The 19,485-nt window shown below is 42.1% G+C and overlaps 1 protein-coding gene across 3 annotated transcripts in view; it reads right to left on the bottom strand.

Moving 5' to 3' along the window:
* The window catches only part of NRBF2 (nuclear receptor binding factor 2), a 49,655-nt gene extending 45,017 nt beyond the window's left edge, over positions 1–4,638 (bottom strand). For all 3 annotated transcript variants that reach the window (XR_004346114.1, XM_032607638.1, XM_032607639.1), the window contains exon 1: positions 4,432–4,638. Coding sequence is in view for 2 of the 3 variants with exons in the window: in XM_032607639.1 (XP_032463530.1) it covers positions 4,432–4,516 (85 nt within the window). In the remaining variant the exon portion in view is untranslated. The remainder of the gene's footprint in view (positions 1–4,431) is intronic.
* Positions 4,639–19,485: the final 14,847 nt, after the last annotated feature.

Genomic DNA, 19,485 nt, shown 5'->3' with positions numbered 1-19,485 from the left:
AGGTTTTTACTTTTTTGTCTTGTTTTCGGTAAAATTTATGAGTGTCCCTGCATTTTGCACAATTCCAGGAGGCACATCCATAGTGTATCAAGCTCTGCAGTAATATACACTTAGGTATGTGTGTACTAGTCATTATGTAAAAATTTCTCACTGTGGATCACAGTCAAAACAAATGGGCAAACACTGATCTATCGGAAAGATTAGATATTTGATTTAGAATCTTGCTTTCAAATCCAACTATCGAAGTTTTCATCTGTAAAATGATCTGTAAAAAAAGTTTTCATCTGTAAAATGGGGAAATATCTCATACAGCTACAAAGAAAACAAAACAAATAATATGTCAGTGCCTGATGCCAACTCCAGCACTGTAATTATTGGACATGTCTTAGTGCTCTACTGCCTTACCCCAGAGTGCTTCCATTAAGGCTAGCCTAGCCTAGCCTGTGACAAGATGAAATTTTCCTTGACATTTTTCAGGGTAACAAGATTTTATTTTTATTGCCAATATAACTAACATGGAATAGTTACAAAAACCCCCAATATGTACAAGGCCATTCTTTGGACTATATCTGATTCCTTTCCTTAGATGAGAAGAGTTGAGCACTCTGAATAGCAGCTCAGTTTCTCAACAAACATATATATTCTCAGCACTCTTAAAAGGGCCAAACACATAGAACACAATTGTGGTCACACAGTCACACAGACCCTGTCCTCAGAGTTTGCAGAGTAGGTAAGCAAAGCATGAGCAACACAGTCACGTGTAAATTAAAGTCTGACATCACTTCCCAGATAGGCTGCAAACAAAACAAAGAACTAGAAATTATCTCACACAAGTTTTGACATTTGCTACTAGCACTTGCATTGCCAATATTAAATGTATGGAAAGAAAGGTCTAAATATATACTAAATAATTTTTATATGTTAGAATTTTCCATATTAAAAATTGACAAAAAGAAAAAAAACTGATGCAACAAAACTTATTCAGAGTCCAAAGACTAGCTATTCCCCCCACCAATGTAAATATGATTTATCCTATTTTTCTTTTGACCAACTTCAAAAACCAGAATATCTGTACTACATATTAAAATGACTATTTCACACTGCTCTCTTCCGTATCTTAAAAATCACTGTGAGCCAATAAGCCTACAAGCCCTTACTGCAAACCTAACTTAGAGCACAGGTACTAAATACTGACACACCATGTATAATTCAATATCGATAAGGACCACACTGAAATGAAATTTATAGTATGTTAATACAGAAGCATTGCTAGGAAGAAGTCATGATATTAAAATAAGGTGCGGGGCTTCCCTGGTGGCGCAGTGGTTAAGAATCCGCCTGCCAATGCAGGGGACACGGGTTCGAGCCCTGGTCCGGGAAGATCCCACATGCCGCGGAGAAACTAAGCCCTTGCGCCACAACTACTAAGCCTGAGCTCTAGAGCCCACGAGCCCAACTACCAAAGCCCGCGCTCTGCAATGAGAGAAGCCACCACAAGGAGAAGCCCGCGCACCGCAACGAATAGCCCCCGCCTGCCGCAACTAGAGAAAGCCTGCACGCAGCAACGAAGACCCAACGCAGCCAAGAATAAATAAATTTTTTAAATAATAATAGATAAATAAATAAAATAAGGTGTGGTCCATAATGTATTTGAGTCACTGATCTAATTACTAAATTTGTCTAGGCTTATTTATCTGTAAAACTGGGAAGCAATTCTTACTAAATTCCAAGGTTGCTCTGAGGACACATGATTATAAATCTAGGTACTATAATAAGTCCTTATGCAATCAATTTGACTACAGTATGATGTCATTAGAAAAAGGTAGTATATGCTAATGGGATGTTCAAAAGCACTCAAAACCACAGCATTGAGAAGTATTTCTCATGTTGAGTCAACTGTATCCTGGATTGAACATCTGCTGACATAAAAGAATGTGATAGTCTTCAAAAAATTCAGTCTTCTAACGAAAACACTAATCTGAAAAGATCATTCAGCCCAATGTTCACAGCAGCATTATTTACAATTGCCAAGATATAGACGTAACCTACGTGTCCATTAACAGATGAGTGGATAAAGACGTGGTGTGTGTGTATGTACATATAGATACATGTGCACACACACACAGCCACACACACCGGAATACTACTCAGACGTAAAAAAAAGCATGAAATTTTGCCCTTTGCAAAAACATGGATGGACCTGGAGGGTATAATACTAAAGTGAAATAAGTCAGAGAAAGACAAATACTGTACAACATCACTTATATGTGAAATCAAAAAAATAAAACCAGTGAATGTAACCAAAAAACAGACTCACAGATATAGAGAACTAGTGGTTACCTGTGGGGAGAGGGAAGGGGGAAGGGCAAGATAGGAGTAGGGGACTAAGGGGGTACAAACTATGTATGAAATAAATAAGCTACAACGATATATAGTACAACAGAGGAGGAAAAAACCTCAGTCTTCTAAAACTGAGTGACGACAAATTCAGAGGCCTGTCACTGGTACTCAGCAGCACAGTTAAAACGATTCAAGTAAATGTTAATCTCTGTTCCACTGTTACCCTCCATCAAACAGTTAGGCTAGAACTCAGATCTTTCAAATCTCAAATGGTTTAAGAATTCAAGATGCCAAATTTCTGATACATAAATTTTCTGGCTGGATTATGGAATTATGCTAGACTCCTTAACAAGACTATTGAAAATTCTCCTCTATAAAAAGATAATACCATTGCCATCATTTAACTAATTTTTCCTAAAGTGGTCATTCTGCTGCTCCACCTACAACTGTCACCCAGGTCCAGTCTTTTCATAAGCTACCACACACTAGTGGGGCAGTTGGCTGGGGTTATGCTGCAGCAAGCAGCCAAATAAAGTGAAGTTAACTGGAACTGAACCAATGGTCATTTTGCAAGGAGACTTGAACTTTGAAGCACTTTGTAAAGTGCTGGTTACTTCTAATAATATTCCGGTGAAGTTTCGGTATTGAGCCATCCATTATATTTCATTGCCAACTATATGTCACCTTAAAAACAAGAAGACTGCCAAGACATTTCCCTGGCTTTAAAAAAAGAAAAAAATCACAAATCTAGTCCGATTCTTTTTAAGTGTAAACAATGGGGGCAGGGCATAACTTAATAAAACTGCACGGCAGTCATAGCGGTTAACCTGGCACCAGTCATCTGGGAACCACAGCTTTAGGTCCTAGAGTCTTAAACTTTTTAAGCTCACCAAGTCCAAACCTTATTTTACAAGTGAGATTTTTAAGTTAAGAGTTTTGGTCTGATTATTATAATAGCTTAACTCTTACACTTCACTATGTACCAGGTACTGTTCTAGGCCCTTTACACCTATTTACTCTCAATCCTCACAACAAACCACAAAGAATGAGGTCAACTAATTTGCCCAAGGTCACACAGTTATTAAGTGACAAAGTCAGAATTCAAATCCAAGCAGTTTAGGTCCCGAATCTATACTCTTAAACCACCAGGCTCTACTGTTTCTCTACAGAATGGTTTAAATCCAGTCCCACACAAGGGTTCTCAGAGTTCCAACGTGAGAAACTAATAATTTTCCACACATCCTTTTTTTCCAATCCCATCATCGCAGTTGAACAGCAAAAAGTTCCTCTTGTCTGTCTGCAACTTTAAGTAATCTAACTTTTGTATCCAAAACAGACGCCTCCTCTGGGAAACCAAAAGATGCCGCGGCCAGGTGGAACGGAACTCGTGTTTCTCGTTGTTGTTTTAATCGCTACACCTGAGGTGCCTAAAAACATAATAAGTGAGGAGCAACGCTGTTTCTGAGAAAGGCAAACATCTACCATATTTTCATGATGCCTAATGAGCTGAAACTGAGCTAAAAACAGGGATGGCCCCGTCTTTTTTTCCCAGCTGTCTCTAATTTATTTGAGAAGGGGAAGTCTCTGTTTATGCATCTGAATACAGGTGAGAAATGGGTGAAGGGAAACGGGGGTCAGACACGTTATGCTCCATCTCTCCACAGTGGGGAGGCTCAGACTTCAGACCCTGTGTTGGAAGTTACAGCCAGTATTACACACCATTTCTGCCCGGGCCGGCTTCAGTGCCTCTCCAGGCTGCAGAGAGGTGGTTACGTGGCGCTTGGAGGCATTTCCTCCGGCCTGGAGAGGTGGCACCCCCGCTGGTGGGAGCCCCTCGCCCAGAGCCCTGAGGCAGGTGGCGCCTGGGGGAGGCGGGAAATGGGAGGCGGGAGCTTCCCAGGGATCCCCGAGGGGCCGTCTGCGGTGCCTTGGCCGGAGCCGCTATAGGGCCGCGCCTTGCCTGCGCCCCCAGCCTTCAGGACGACCCGCGCCAAACCCAACCCCCGGCCTCGAGGGTCAGCTGCACGCCGAGACCGGGCTTCTGAGGCAAAGGAGCCCGAGGGCGGACGCAACCCTCTGTGGGCCACTCACCAGGTTGAGGGGTCCTTCCATTACTTCCATAGACCCCGGGGTAAGCGGCGGCCTGAGGAAGGGGAGCGACGGAGCCCGGGCACATGGAGGGTAACAGCTGGAGAGCGCGACGCAGCGGCGGCGACTGCGGCCCCACTCCGCGCCCCGGGAGCCTGCGGCGGGCGCAGAGGGAGCAACAACCGCACCACTTCCTCCTCCGGCGCGGCGCCGCGGGCCCGCCCCCCGCGCCGCGGCCACGCACGCGTCACGACGTCACACGCGGCCGGTTCAAGGTGGGAGGGAGGACAGGGAGTGGGTGGGGCTCAGGGAAGGCGGGGCACGGACAGACGTACACTTTCTCGCGGTCCATCTTTCCTCTCGCGAGAAGCATGTCTTCAGCTTCCGCATACGTCATGTGAGGAGGTACAGCCTTGTTGCTGGAATTTAAGTAAAAGTGGCTGACTTTTGCTATTGGTCTCTCCCATTTCCTTCCAGCGTAACTCTTCCCAGATTCACTCTGCTTTGCCACATCCTCCCTTGCTTTCAAGTCCCCACCTTTATTCTTGCACCTGATTTTTTTCCCAGAAATGAGATTGGAGTAATGCTAAACCATGCGCTGGACTAGACCCTGCTGGAGGGAGACAAACAAATGATTCAGGGCTGCACCCTCAAGTTGCTAACAAACTAATGAAGAAAATAATATGGGTTACAAATAACCATATATAATCCTTGATTCATTTAACACTTATGTGCTAAACCACTATGGTGAGTTCTTTCTGTCAAGGAATACACTGGTAAAAAATAATTGTGATTTATGCTGTAAAGGAAACAGCTGTGATAGAGGGACCATGAATTGTGCAACTTGAAGGAAATAAATTCTTTCGAAAGCCTTGTGAGCTTGGGAATTCCCTGGCAGTGCAGTGGTTAGGACTCCATGCTTTCACTGCGGAGGGCCCAGGTTCCATCTCTGGTGGGGGAACTAAGATCCTGCAAGCCGTAGCTGGGGAAAAAAAAAAAAAGCCCTGTGAGCTTGGAAGAGGACCTCAAGTTTTAGGTGAGGACCCCCAAGCTTTAGGTGAGAGCCCAGCCTTGGCCTACACCTTGATTGCAGCCTTATGAGATCCTGAGCAGAGGACCCATCAAAGCCATTCCCAAATTCCTAACCCATGGAAATTGTGAGGTAATAAATGTGTGTTGCTTTAAGCCACTAAGTTTGTGACAATTTATTATATGGCAAAGAAAACTATTAAGATCCCTTCAAGGGGATGAAATCCAGAGGCAGAGCTTTCTTGATAAACTATAACCATGAGCAGTGAATCCATGTCACTGCGGTACTCCTACAGTGGCTGGCTGTGCAGTGGGCAGGTTTAATATCTCTAAGGGGAACTTCAGCGACAGCTGGACAAGGAAGGAGACTGTGTGTTTGAGAGCAACTTCATCCAGATCAGCAAAAGGCAAGACCTGATAGATGTACACAACCATGTCCAAATGGTGACATGGACATTGCATCTGCCAGCCGTATTCTCTGCCACTTGCTGTCATGCTGTTGGCCTGACCAGCCACAGGCTATGAAGATTGTGCTGTTCGTGGCCAGATCATCAAAGGAAAGGATTTCAGGCCTACAAAGACTTCAGAGCTATCCAAGCTGCTTCTCTTGAAGGGCGGGGAACAGCAGCTATTCCTGAAGCTTGCCAGTGGCCGTTTTTTTCTACCTGCAGGTTTGTATCTTTTCAGACACATGGAAGACTCCTTAGCCTATTAGGAAAAGCCCATTTATTTCCTGAGACTATCAATAAAGGGTTGTAGAGATCTCCAGGCCATCCGAGCTGGGAACACAGGTGGACATGCCTAATACTGAAGCAGAGATGAGAAAAGCTCAGCAGTACATCTCTGCTGCAACTCAGCAAGATGGAGCCAGTGGGTTTGGGGGAACATTTAAAAGCTGCAAAGCTTTCAGTGCTTTCTGTGGCTCACCTGGAAAGTGAATTTCATGTAAAAGAACCTAATCCTCAATGGGCCACTGAAATAGGAGGGAAAGGGGCAGGGCACAACCTTTAAAAGAATGACATAGCCCGAAGACACGATGTAAACTGATTAGAACCAAATAGGTCCAAGACGGCAGACTAGTCGACTTCCACTAGACCTTGAACCTCAGTATATGCTCATTGTAGCACATCAGCAAGCTAAATGACACAGCCACAGGCGCCATGACAGTTCCAAGGCCAATCATAAGGTCAAAAAGTGGGCAGTGGCCCAATTCCTGGCAATCCTCACCCCTTCCCCAAAACAGCTGGAATACTCCTCCCACTCATTAGTCTATGAAATTACCCATCCCTATAAAAACTGACAACCCCATACCCTGGGGCCACTCTCATATTCTGAGATAGCCCACACTCTGTCTGTGGAGTGTGTTTCTCTCTAAATAAATCCACTTCTTACCTATCACTTTGTCTCCCTCTGAATTTTGTCTGTGCTGAGACATAAAGAACCTGAGCTTCATTACGTCCTGAGCCCAGGTGTGATCTCAGTTAAAATATGGTGGGTTCAAGTCCCAATCTGGGTTTTGGCTGGGTTTTGGCTGGGTTCGAGTCCCGGCGCATGGGTTCAAGTCTCAGTCTGAGTTGCACAGTTTCACCACCACTTAGGGACTTTCCACATTGGAGAGGTTAGTGTGCTTTTCCAGAGTATACCTCAATGTCCGATTTCAGACATTCCTTAGATATTAGCTGCTCTAACTGAAACCAAGCAGGACCCTGTGGGGATCCCAGGTACAAATCCTTTCCGTGTCCCCCATTTCTCTTTTTTTCTTTTTTTGGCTGCACCATGTGGCTCCCAGGTACAAATCCTTTCCGTGTCCCCCATTTCTTTTTTTTTTTTTTGCCACGCCATGTGGCATGCAGGATCTTACTTACCCGACCAGGGATTGAACCCACGCCCCCTGACTGCAGGGAAGCGCTGAGTCCTAACCACTGGACCTCCAGGGAATTCCCCCCCCCACCAACCCCCCGTTTCTTGTTTGTAGGAAATAGGCATCATTCAGCCTCCTTGACCTTCCCTGAGTTCCAAAGGGCAGGTTCAAACAGTTGCTAATCAGGGAAGAGAGGGAATACAGAAACAAGGGAGGGGCCGTCAAGAAACAATAGTGCAGACTTGGGGCAGGGTCCTGCTTCCTCCTCAAGGAATATATAATATCTTTGAGCTCTTCTGCAGAGCTAAGGCCCCCACCCAGGTGGAGAATGGCAACTTCAGGCTGAGAGCAAGATTCCTGGAGCACCACCCTGTTACCTCACCACCAACCAATCAGAAGAAAGGCACACACCCTGCAGCCCTCACCCCAAATTTTGCCTATAAAAACTTTTCCCCAAAAGCTACTAGGGAGTTCAGGGTTTTTGAGTACAAGCCACTCATTATCCTTTTTTTTTTTTAAAATACATTTACTTATTTATTTTTGGCTGCATTGGGTCTTGGTTGCTGTGCACAGGCTTTCTCTAGTTGCAGCAAGCAGGGGTTACTCTTTGTTGCAGTGCAAGGGCTTCTCATTGTGGTGGCTTCTCTTGTTGTGGAGCACGGGCTCTAGGCACACGGGCTTCAGGAGTTGTGGTGCACGGGCTCAGCAGTTGTGGCTTGCAGGCTCTAGAACTCAGGCTCAGTAGTTGTGGTGCACGGGCTTAGTTGCTCCCGGACCAGGGTTCAAACCTGTGTCCCCTGAGTTGGCAGGCGGATTCTTAACCACTGCACCACCAGGGAAGTCCCCCACCCGTTCTCCGTTCTCCTTGCTTGGCCCTGCAATAAACCTTTCTCTACTCCAAACTGCAATGTTTATTTGGCCTCACTGTGCCTCAGGCACACAAACTTTGTTTGGTAGCATAATCTTATATGCATCTACAGCATCAGATTCTCCAGTCTCTTCTTGAACACTTACTACCTCAAAGTGATCTGTTGTGATCCATTTTTTTTTACATTAGAGAGTTCTTTCTTTGTTTGAACTGTAATCTGCCTTCCCATTGAGACAGGAAAGGGGTAGGGAACAACCTTTAAAAGAATGACAGCCATTGAGGACATGACATGAACTGGTTAGAAACAACTAGGTCCAAGATTATGGACAAGTGACTTCCAGTACACCTGTGAGCACCACGACGGTTCTAAGGCTAACCTAAAAGGTCCAAAAGTGGGGTGTGGCCCAACTCCTGGAAATCCCCACCCCTTCCCCAAAATAGTTGGAATAATCTTCCCACTCATTAGCCTATGAAATTACCCATGCCTATAAAAACTGACAACCCGTACCCTGGGGCCTCTCATCTTCTGAGATGGCCCACACTCTGTCTGTGCAGTGTGTATGTCCCTGAATAAACCTGCTTTCACTTTACTGTGGCTCACTCTTGAATCTTACCTGCACGAAGCCAAGGACCCACACTTGGCGGCCCTTCCCAGGGACTCACCTGAGACCTGGCACATGACCATCCTCACGTGCCCCACCTTTGTTTTCCTGAAACACCATGACTGCCATGCCCTGCGTTTGTATTAATCACTATAACATGGGTGTGTGAACATATGCACAATCTGTTGCCTGCTATCAAAATGTAAAATGTGCATGCCCTTGACTGAGCAATCCCTACAGAAATGCTAGAACAAGTATAGAAAATAAAAGTATGTGAAGGGACTTCCCTGGCGGTCCAGTGGGTAAGACTCTGCACTCCCAATGCAGGGGGCCCAGGTTCAATCCCTGGTCGGGGAGCTAGATCCCACGTGCATGCCACAACAAAGAGTTAGCATGCCACAACTAGGAGTCTGCATGCTGCAACTAAGAGTCCACGTGCTTCAGCCCGCATGCCGCAGCGAAGATCCCACGTGCCGCAGACCCAGAGCAGCCTGATTAATTAATTAATTTTTTTAAAGTTTGTGAAGACGCTCACTGGGGGTATTATAATAGTGCTCTCCCTAGTCCCAGTTCAAACAAAACTAGAAAGATCATTTGACAGAGGTGCTATAGAGGGGATTCCTGCATCAAGGGGATCTTGGGTTGACCTCAAAAGTTTTTCTGGTTATAAGTCTTTGATGTGCTCAGTTATAGGAAGAGGGGGGAACAGACCCTTCTGGTCTCCTGTTCTGTTTTCTCTGCCTCTATTATTTCTCTCCCCTTAAGCAGAGGGGCTCCATGGAGAAGGGGATTAGCACAAGGTCAGCATTAAGAACCATCACATAGTCCTTAAGTTGTGTGTGGCCCCTCCTCTGACTTTACTGTGGGAAGAAGAATCCAGTGTACCTCCCACACCTTCTGTGTTTATAGACTGTCCAGTGAATTCACCCCAAGTACACTGTCTTTGTCACAAAACCTATAGGGTCTGCCAAAGGGGCAATAACAGTGTAAGCAGATAGTGTTGGGGTTGTGGGGGGAATCCCTGGAGAAAGAGAACCAGGCCTGGCTTTCTTGTTATGAGAGAAGCCATTTTTGGCCAAAACCATGACCCTGCCCCAGGACTGCTCCTCCTTTTTTTCTGCATTCCCTCCCTTCCCTGATTAGCCACTGTTTGAATCTGCCCTTTGGAACTCAGAGAAGGTCAAGGAGGCTGAATGAAGCTTACTTCCTACGAACAAGAAACTTGGAAAGGATTTGTACCCAGCAGCACCCCACAGGGTCCTGCTCTGTTCATACAAGAGTAGTGAGAGAGTGCAAAAATATGTCTAAATCTGAAGAACCAATCTCTTTTCCTACATACAAAATAAAAATTTAAGTGATAAAAATAATGGCTAAACTTCAGAGAAAACCAGTTTGCTGGCACAGTTAGCATGTTAAGTGGATAACACTCTTTCCTATACTTAATAGGTGTAAGGACTCATCTTGCTTTGTCATTCCTTGATATGAAAGGAACTGCCAAATCCTTCCCCATTTCCAACTTCATCATAAACAAAAGGGAAAGACTGCCTTTAACTTTAAATGGAAACTACCTATAGTTTTAATTGTTTGTTTTTAAGACTGAGCATGGTGTGGAACAGAGGGTAAAAAAGTTGATTCATTTGTTTCTTGAAGACTTAAATTTCTTCTTTTCTTGAAACTATATCCCATTTCCCAATAGCAATGGTTTAACTTTGTATAAGACTTTGCAGGTTTCCAAGCACTTACATGTACAGGCGGGCCCCATTCAATTCCAACAGGTTCAAATTAGTGGCTTGCCCAGTGTCATAAAATTAGTAAACAGCCGAGCTAGGTCTTGAATCTAGGTCTGTCTGGCCATAAGCCCAGTACTCTTTCCACTACAAGCAGCTAAATATCTACTGGAGTGACATCTAAGGTTCGTAATAGCAGAAATAGACTGTTAGGGTAACCCACTGTAATTACATAGGTTATTTTGGGTTTTCCTAAGTTCACAGTCCTGGGTACCAAGAGATTCGAGCTAAAAAGAGAGTTGCTATTGTTAGTGGCTCTGTTCTCCTCTGGGGTAATTGCCAAGAACTATTCACAAACCAGACTGGGCAGGAACAGGCCGTGTGAGGGAGGGGGAGGGTAGCCACAAGGTTGCAGTCTCTAACTCCTTGGACTCTGAGCCAAGCTGTCCAGTTGCTTCAGCCTGAGCCAGGATGAAGAGAGCCAAGTTAGGCAGGAGTCAGGCATTCTACTCAACAAAGTTCAACAGAGGGGAGGCCAAGGAAAGTAGAATTTCAGGGCAGGTTTCTTACCAGTAAGCTGACACCAGGGAAAAGTCTGTCAAATAAAGGCAGAAAGGCAATGATTCAACCAACTTTGCATTAGGTGTTTCTCAGCTAACGGGGCAGAAGAGAGCTCTCCAGAATCCCAAATGTCCTTGGACCGTGCATCTTCTGGTACACCAGGAGGGTTGCCTTGCTTCCATCTATAAAAAATAATTCACCTGTTGATCTGTGCTGGGTCAGGTATGAAGGAAACAGTTTTCACCTATATTTTCTTTTCAGCCATGTCAGAACACTGAGGCATCTCTAATCAAGTCCCTTTAGCTATTATAATCACCATCTCCAATTACACAGACCTCAAACTTCCAGCTCTACCTCTTGCTCTGACCCTCTGATGCAAAATGCTGGTCCACTGGACTTTATTTCAAAGAGAGTAGTCACATATTGGGAAAGGATCAAAGGAACCTTGAGATATTAGAAGATGGAGTTCAATTACTTTTAAATAAATGCAAATGAGAGAAGACTTAGAAACTGAATGGTAGGAAAGAAATGATTGAAGTCATAGGCAGAAGTTCAGAGACTGTTCTTCCTTAAGTTTTCTAGGAGAGATTTGCCTCCAGCTTTCTTTAAAAACATTTTCTTCAGTTGCCAAGATTCTCAAGTCCATTGTTAGCCTATTCAGTCCCTCTGTGTTCCATGCTCCCTGCTGCAATTCCACCTAAGCAACACAAGCACGGGAGATCTCTGACTGACAATTCTGGGAAGACATGTGAGGGCTTCAGGGAAAGAAGGGTTCATAGCAAAGCAGCACAGGAAAAGTAAACATTTTACCACTAATTGAATCTTTTGCCTCTCACTTTCACTGTATTCTTTACTTCTGAAATGGTCTTTTTTGCAGGTCTTTATACTTTTTCCACCCTTCAGGGAACTGAAAAACCCTTGGGGGGAAATCTGTCTTGAAACTATGTAAGCTTGAGTTTCCAAAATAAACAAACGAAAAGAAAGAAGGGTGGAGAGAAGGGAGAGAGGGTGGGAGGGAGAGAAGGAGGGACAAGGAGAGAGAGAGAGAGAAGGAAAGGAGGAAAAAGAAGGAAAGAAAAAGGAAGGGAGGAGGGGAGGGAGGGAAGGAATGAAGGAAGGAGGGAGGAAAGGAGGGAGGGAGGGAGGGAAGGAGAAAGAAAAAGGAAAAAGAGAACGAGGGAGGGAGGGAGCGGGGAGTTGGGGGGAGCGGGGGAGAGAGAGAAAGAAAGGAGAGAAAATTTGACAGACAGCTTATACACTTTATCCTGACCTGTTTATATCACATGCTGTTGACATTTGGGCCAGAAGCAACTGTGAGAAGAATGATGCAACCTCAGATGTTAGGACACCAGGGCTGCAGCCAAAGAATTCTTACAGCACACATGGAGGCTGGCCAGACTTCAGCTTTATTCCATGCTGAATTCTCCCTTGCCAGCTCTAAAATCCACAGGGCTCTAATTGACTCTTCCACGGCTTCACTGCCATGTTGATCACACTCTTCCAGTTTACATTTTGGGGAAAGGGAGAAGAGTAATTGGAGAAATAGACCAATTAAAGAATTTGGGGCCACAATATTGAAATAATTTACACGATGTGGACATAAAGAACTTTCTTGAATTCTTCAATTATCACAAAGCAAATATCCTACTTAATTAAGTCATAATTATTGGCTGCATTTTAATCAAGTTTATTTTGTAACTGTAAAAATAACTAAAGCCTTTTTTGCATTTTTATACCTCTTATAATGAAAAATTTCAAGTATATCAAAAAGTATAATAGTATAATGAACACCAATATATCCAGACCCTATATTCAGTGTTAACATTTTTCCATATTTTCTCCATCTATTTGTCTGCTAGAATTTTTTAAGTGAATCTTAAATAATATTTTACTTTCCTCTAATTACTTTAGTATTCATCTCTAAAAAATGAGAACATTTTTCTCTACTATAATACCTTAAGTTGTACATAACAAAATTAACATTAATTCCTTAATATCAGCCTATACCATAGTCAAACTTTCCCAACTGTTTTCAGAATGCCAAGGTTGTAGCAAGTCAAGATCCAATCAAAGTCCACAACTTACATGGAATTGCTGTCTCTAAGTCTCTTAATTTGCTTTTAATCTAGAGAAATCCTGACTCTTCATTTATTTTCGTGATGTTTACTTGTGGAAGAAACTTGGACAGCTATCCACTCTTCCAGTATATTTTTAATCATTGATTATTCTGTCTTTTAAAATCATTGAATAAAGATATAATATTAAATGTACTTTCTTCAATATTCACTGACAATAAGTCTTTTTTTGTTATCTTTTTATTTTTTAATTTTGTTTTATTTTGGGCTGCCTTGGGTCTTCGTTCCTGCATGCAGGCTTTCTCTAGGTGCGGCAAGCAGGGTCTACTCTTGGTTGCGGTGCGAGAGCTGCTTATTGCAGTGGCTTCTCTTGTTGTGAAGCGCGGGCTCTAGGTGTCTGGGCTTCAGAAGTTGCAGCACGTGGACTCAGTAGTTCTGGCTCACAGGCTCTAGAGCTCAGGCTCAGTAGTTGTGGCACACAGGCTTAGTTGCTCTGCGGCATGTGGGATCTTCCTGGACCAGGGATCGAACCTGTGTCTCCTGCATCGGCAGGCAGATTCCTAACCACTGTGCCACCAGGGAAGTCCTGACAATAAGTCTTAAAGTAAGTAAAACAAGGAATATCAAATTTTGACCTTATAACAATGAATCCTGTGCCATCTATTTTAGTTGGCACTCTTTTCATTGCAAATAGCAGAAACCAACTTTGACCAGATTAAATTACATGGGGAATTTAATTGAAATTTATTAGTTATGAATTGTATTTTCCTGCATATAATAAAAAAACCACAGAATAAAAATAGCTTAAGTAAGGTGGAAGTCTGTAAAGGAAGTATAGAGGAAGGCAGTCCAGGTCTGGCATGGCAGATTAATAGCAGGAGCCCACACTATCTCTCTGTGGCAGGGAAAAGATGGGGTCATGTCCAAGTGAAACAGGAGGGAAGGGGGCAAGGAACAAACTTTAAAAGAATCACAGAGCCTGAGACAGCAGAAGCAAGAAGAACTACAATTCTGCAGCCTGTGGAAGGAAAACCACATCACAGAAAGATAGACAAAATAAAAAGGCAGAGGACTATGTACCAGACGAAGGAAAAAGATAACACCCCAGAAAAACTACTAAATGAAGTGGAGATAGGCAACCAAAAAAGAATTAAGTATAGTGATAGTGAAGATGGTCCAGAACCTTGGGAAAAGAATGGAGGCAAAGATCGAGAAGATGCAAGAAGTGTTTAACAAAGACCTGGAAGAATTAAAGAACAAACACCTAGAAAAATTAAAGAACAAACAAACAGAGATGCATAGTACAATAACTGAAATGAAAAATACACTAGAAGGATTCAATAATAGAATAACTGAGGCAGAAGAATGGATAAGTGACCTGGAAGACAGAATGGTGGAATTCACTGCCGCAGAACAGAATAAAGAAAAAAGAATGAAAAGAAATGAAGACAGCCTAAGAGACCTTTGGGACAACATTAAACGCAACAACATTCACATTATAGGGGTCCCAGAAGCAGAAGAGAGAGAGAAAGGACCCGAGAAAATATGTGAAGAGATTATAGTCGAAAACTTCCCTAACATGGGAAAGGAAATAGCCACCCAAATCCAGGAAGCTCAGAGAGTCTCAGGCAGGATAAACCCAAGGAGAAAAACGCCAAGACACATAGTAATCAAATTGACAACAATTAAAGACAAAGAAAAATTATTGAAAGCAGCAAGGGAAAAACGACAAATAACATACAAGGGAACTCCCATAAGGTTAACAGCTGATTTCTCAGCAGAAACTCTACAAGCCAGAAGGGAGTGGCATGATATATTTAAAGTGATGAAAGGGAAGAACCTACAACCAAGATTACTCTACTTGGCAAGGACCTCATTCATTCGATGGAAAAATCAAAAGCTTTACAGACAAGCAAAAGCTAAGAGGATTCAGCACCAACAAACCAGCTCTACAACAAATGCTACAGGAACTTCTCTAAGTGGGAAACACAAGAGAAGAAAAGGACCTACAAAAACAAACCCATAACAATTAAGAAAATGGTCATAGGAACATACAGATGGATAATTACCTTAAAAGTGAATGGCTTAAATGTTCCAGCCAAAAGACACAGGCTCGCTGAATGGATACAAAAACAAGACCCATATATATACTGTCCACAAGAGACCCACTTCAGACCTGGGGACACATACAGACTAAAAGTGAGGGGATGGAAAAAGATATTCCATGCAAATGGAAATCAAGAGAAGGCTGGAGTAGCAATACTAATATCAGATAAAATAGACTTTAAAATAAAGAATATTATAAGAGACAAGGAAGGACACTACATAATGATCAAGGGATCAATCCTAGAAGAAGATATAGCAATTATAAACATATATGCACCCAACATAGGAGCACCTCAATACATAAGGCAACTGCTAACAGCTATAGAAGAGGAAATCGACAGTAACACAATAATAGTGCAGAACTTTAACACCTCACTTACACCAATGGAAAGATCAAACAGAAAATAAATCAGGAAACACAAGCTTTAAATAACACAATAGACCAGATAGATTTAATTGATATTTATAGCACATTCTACCCCAAAACAGCAGATTACACTTTCTTCTCAACTGCACATGGATCATTCTCCAGGACAGATCACATCTTGGGTCACAAATCAAGCCTCAGTAAATTTAAGAAAACTGAAATCATATCAATCATCTTTTCCGACCACAACACTATGAGATTAGAAATCAATTACAGGGCTTCCCCGGTGGCGCAGTGATTGAGAGTCCGCCTGCCGATGCAGGGGACACGGGTTCGTGCCCTGGTCCGGGAGGATCCCACATGCCGCGGAGCGGCTGGGCCCGTGAGCCACGGCCGCTGAGCTTGCGCATCCGGAGCCTGTGCTCCGCAATGGGAGAGGCCACAACGGTGGGAGGCCCGCGTACCGCAAAAAAAAAAAAAAAAAAAAAAAGAAATCAATTACAGGGGAAAAAATGTAAAAAACACAAACACATGGAGGCTAAAAATAAGTTACTAAATAACCAAGAGATCACTGAAGAAATCAAAGAGTAAATCAAAAAATACCTAGAGACAAATTACAAGAAAACACAATGATCCAAAACCTATGGGATGCAGCAAAAGCAGTTCTAACAGGGAACTTTATAGCAATACAAGCCTAATTCAAGAACCAAGAAAAATCTCAAATAAACAATCTAACCTTACGCCTAAAGGAACTAGAGAAATAAGAACAAACAAAACCCAAAGTTAGCAGAAGGAAAGAAATCATAAAGATCAGAGCAGAAATAAATGAAATAGAAACAAAGAAAACAATAGCTAAGATCAATAAAACTACAAGCTAGTTCTTTGAGAAGATAAACAAAATTGATAAATCTTTAACCAGACTCATCAAGGAAAAGAGTGAGAGGACTCAAATCAATAAAATTAGAAATGAAAAAGGAGAAGTTACAATGGACACCATTGAAATACAAAGCATCATAAGAGACTACTACAAGCAACTCTATGCCAATAAAATATACAATCTGGAAGAAATGGACAAATTCTTAGAAAGGTATAACTTCCCAAGACTGAACCAGGAAGAAATAGAAAATATGAACAGACAAATCACAAGTAAAGAAATTGAAACTGTGATTAAAAATCTTCCAACAAACTAAAGTCCAGGACCAGATGGCTTCACAGGTGAATTCTATCAAACATTTAGAGAAGAGCTAACACCCATCCTTCTCAAACTCTTCCAGAAAAACTGCAGAGGAAGGAACACTCCCAAACTCATTCTATGAGGCCACCATCACCCTGATACCAAAACCAGACCAAGATACTACAACAAAAGAAAATTACAGACCAATATCACTGATGAATATAGATGCAAAAATCCTCAACAAAATACTAGCCGACAGAATCCAACAGCACATTAAAAGGATCATACACCATGATCAAGTGGGATTTATCCCAGTGATGCAAGGATCCTACAGTATATGAAAATTAATCAATGTGATACACCATATTAACAAATTGAAGAAGAAAAACCATATGATCATCTCAATAGATGCAGAAAAAGCTTTTGACAAAATTCAACACCCATTTATGATAAAAAAAACTCTCCAGAAAGTGGGCATAGAGGGAACCTACCTCAACATAATAAAGGCCATATACAACAAACCCACAGCAAACATCACTCTCAATGGTGAAAAACTGAAAGCATTTCCTCTAAGATCAGGAAGAACACAAGGATGTCCACTCTCACCACTATTATTCAACATAGTTTTGGAAGTCCTAGCCATGGCAATCAGAGAAGAAAAAGAAGTAAAAGGGATACAAGTTGGAAAAGAAGTAAAACTGCCACTGTTTGCAGATGACAGGATACTATACATAGAGAACCCTAAAGATACCACCAGAAAACTACTAGAGCTAATCAAGGAATTTGGTAAAGTTGCAGGATATAAAATTAATGCACAGAAATCTCTTGCATTCCTATACACTAATGATGAAAAATCTGAAAGAGAAATTAAGGAAACGATCCCATTCACCATTGCAACAAAAAGAATAAAATACATAGGAATGAACCTACCTAAGGAGGTAAAATACCGGTACTCAGAAAACTATAAGACACTGATGAAAGAAACCAAAGATGACACAAACAGATGGGGAGGTATACCATGTTCTTGAATTGGAGCAATCAATATTGTGAAAATGATTATACTACCCAAAGCAATCTACACATTAAGTGTAATCCCTATCAAATTACCAATGGCATTTTTTACAGAACTAGAACAAAAAAATCTTAAAATTTGTATGGAGACACAAAAGACCCCAAATAGCCAAAGCAGTCTTGAGGGAAAAAAACGGAGCTGGAGGAATCAGACTCCCTGACTTCAGACTATACTACAAAGCTACACTAATCAAGACAATGTGGTACTGGCACAAAAGCAGAAATATACATCAATGGAACAGGATAGTAAGCTCAGAGATAAACCCATGCACCTATGGTCTACTAATCTATGACAAATGAGGCAAGAATATACAGTAGAGAAAAGACAGTCTCTTCAATAACTGGTGCTGGGAAAACTGGACAGCTACATGTAAAAGAATGAAATTAGAACACTCCCTAACACCATACACAAAAATAAACTCAAAATGGATTAGAGACCTAAATGTAAAACCAGACACTATAAAACTCTTAGAGGAAAACATAGGAAGAACACTATCTGACATAAATCACAGCAAGAACTTTTTTGATCCACCTCCTAGAGTAATGGAAATGAAAACAAAAATAAACAAATGGGACCTAATGAAACTTAAAAGCTTTTGATAAGCAAAGGAAACTACAAATAAGACGAAAAGACAACCCTCAGAATGGGAGAAAACATTTGCAAATGAATCAACGGACAAAGGATTAATCTCCAAAATATATAAACAGCTCATGGAGCTCAATATTAAAAAACAAACAACCCAACCCCAAAAAGGGCAGAAGACCTAAACAGACATTTCTCCAAAGAAAACATAGAGATGGCCAAGAAGCATATGAAAAGCTGCTCAACATCACTAATTATTAGAGAAATGCAAATCAAAACTACAATGAGGTATCCCCTCACACCAGTTAGAATGGGCATCATCAGAAAATCTGCAAACACCCAATGCTGGAGAGTGTGTGGAAAAAGGGAACCCTCTTGCACTGTTGGTGGGAATGTAAATTGATACAGCCACTATGGAGAACAGTATGGAGGTTCCTTAAAAAACTAAAAATAGAATTACCATATGACCCAGCAATCCCACTACTGGGCACATACCCAGAGAAAACCATAATTCGAAAAGACACGTGCACCCCAGTGTTCGTTGCACCACTATTTACAATACCCAGTTCATGGAAGTAACCTAAATGCCCATCGACAGATGAATGGATAAAGAAGATGTGGTATATTTATAGAATGGAATATTACTCAGCCATAAAAAGGAATGAAATTGGGTCATTTGTAGAGACGTGGATGGATCTAGAGACTGTCATACAGAGTGAAGTAAGCCAGAAAGAGAAAAACAAATATCTTATATAAACACATATATGTGGAAACTAGAAAAATGGTACAGATGAACTGGTTTGCAGGGCAGAAATAGAGACACAGATGTAAAGAACAAATGTATGGACACCAAGGGGGGAAAGTGGTGGTGGTGGTGGTGGTGGTGGTGGGATGACTTGGGAGATTGGGATTGACATCTATACACTGATATGTATAAAATAGATAACTAATAAGAACCTGCTGTATAAAAAATTAAATTAATAAATTAAAAAAAAAAGAAATGCTATAAAAGATGTATCATGTGTGACCTGCC

The sequence above is a fragment of the Phocoena sinus genome, chromosome 16 (genome assembly GCF_008692025.1).
Source record: "Phocoena sinus isolate mPhoSin1 chromosome 16, mPhoSin1.pri, whole genome shotgun sequence".
Classification (NCBI taxonomy): Eukaryota; Metazoa; Chordata; class Mammalia; order Artiodactyla; family Phocoenidae; genus Phocoena; species Phocoena sinus.
This window is presented reverse-complemented; position numbering and strand designations above follow the sequence as displayed.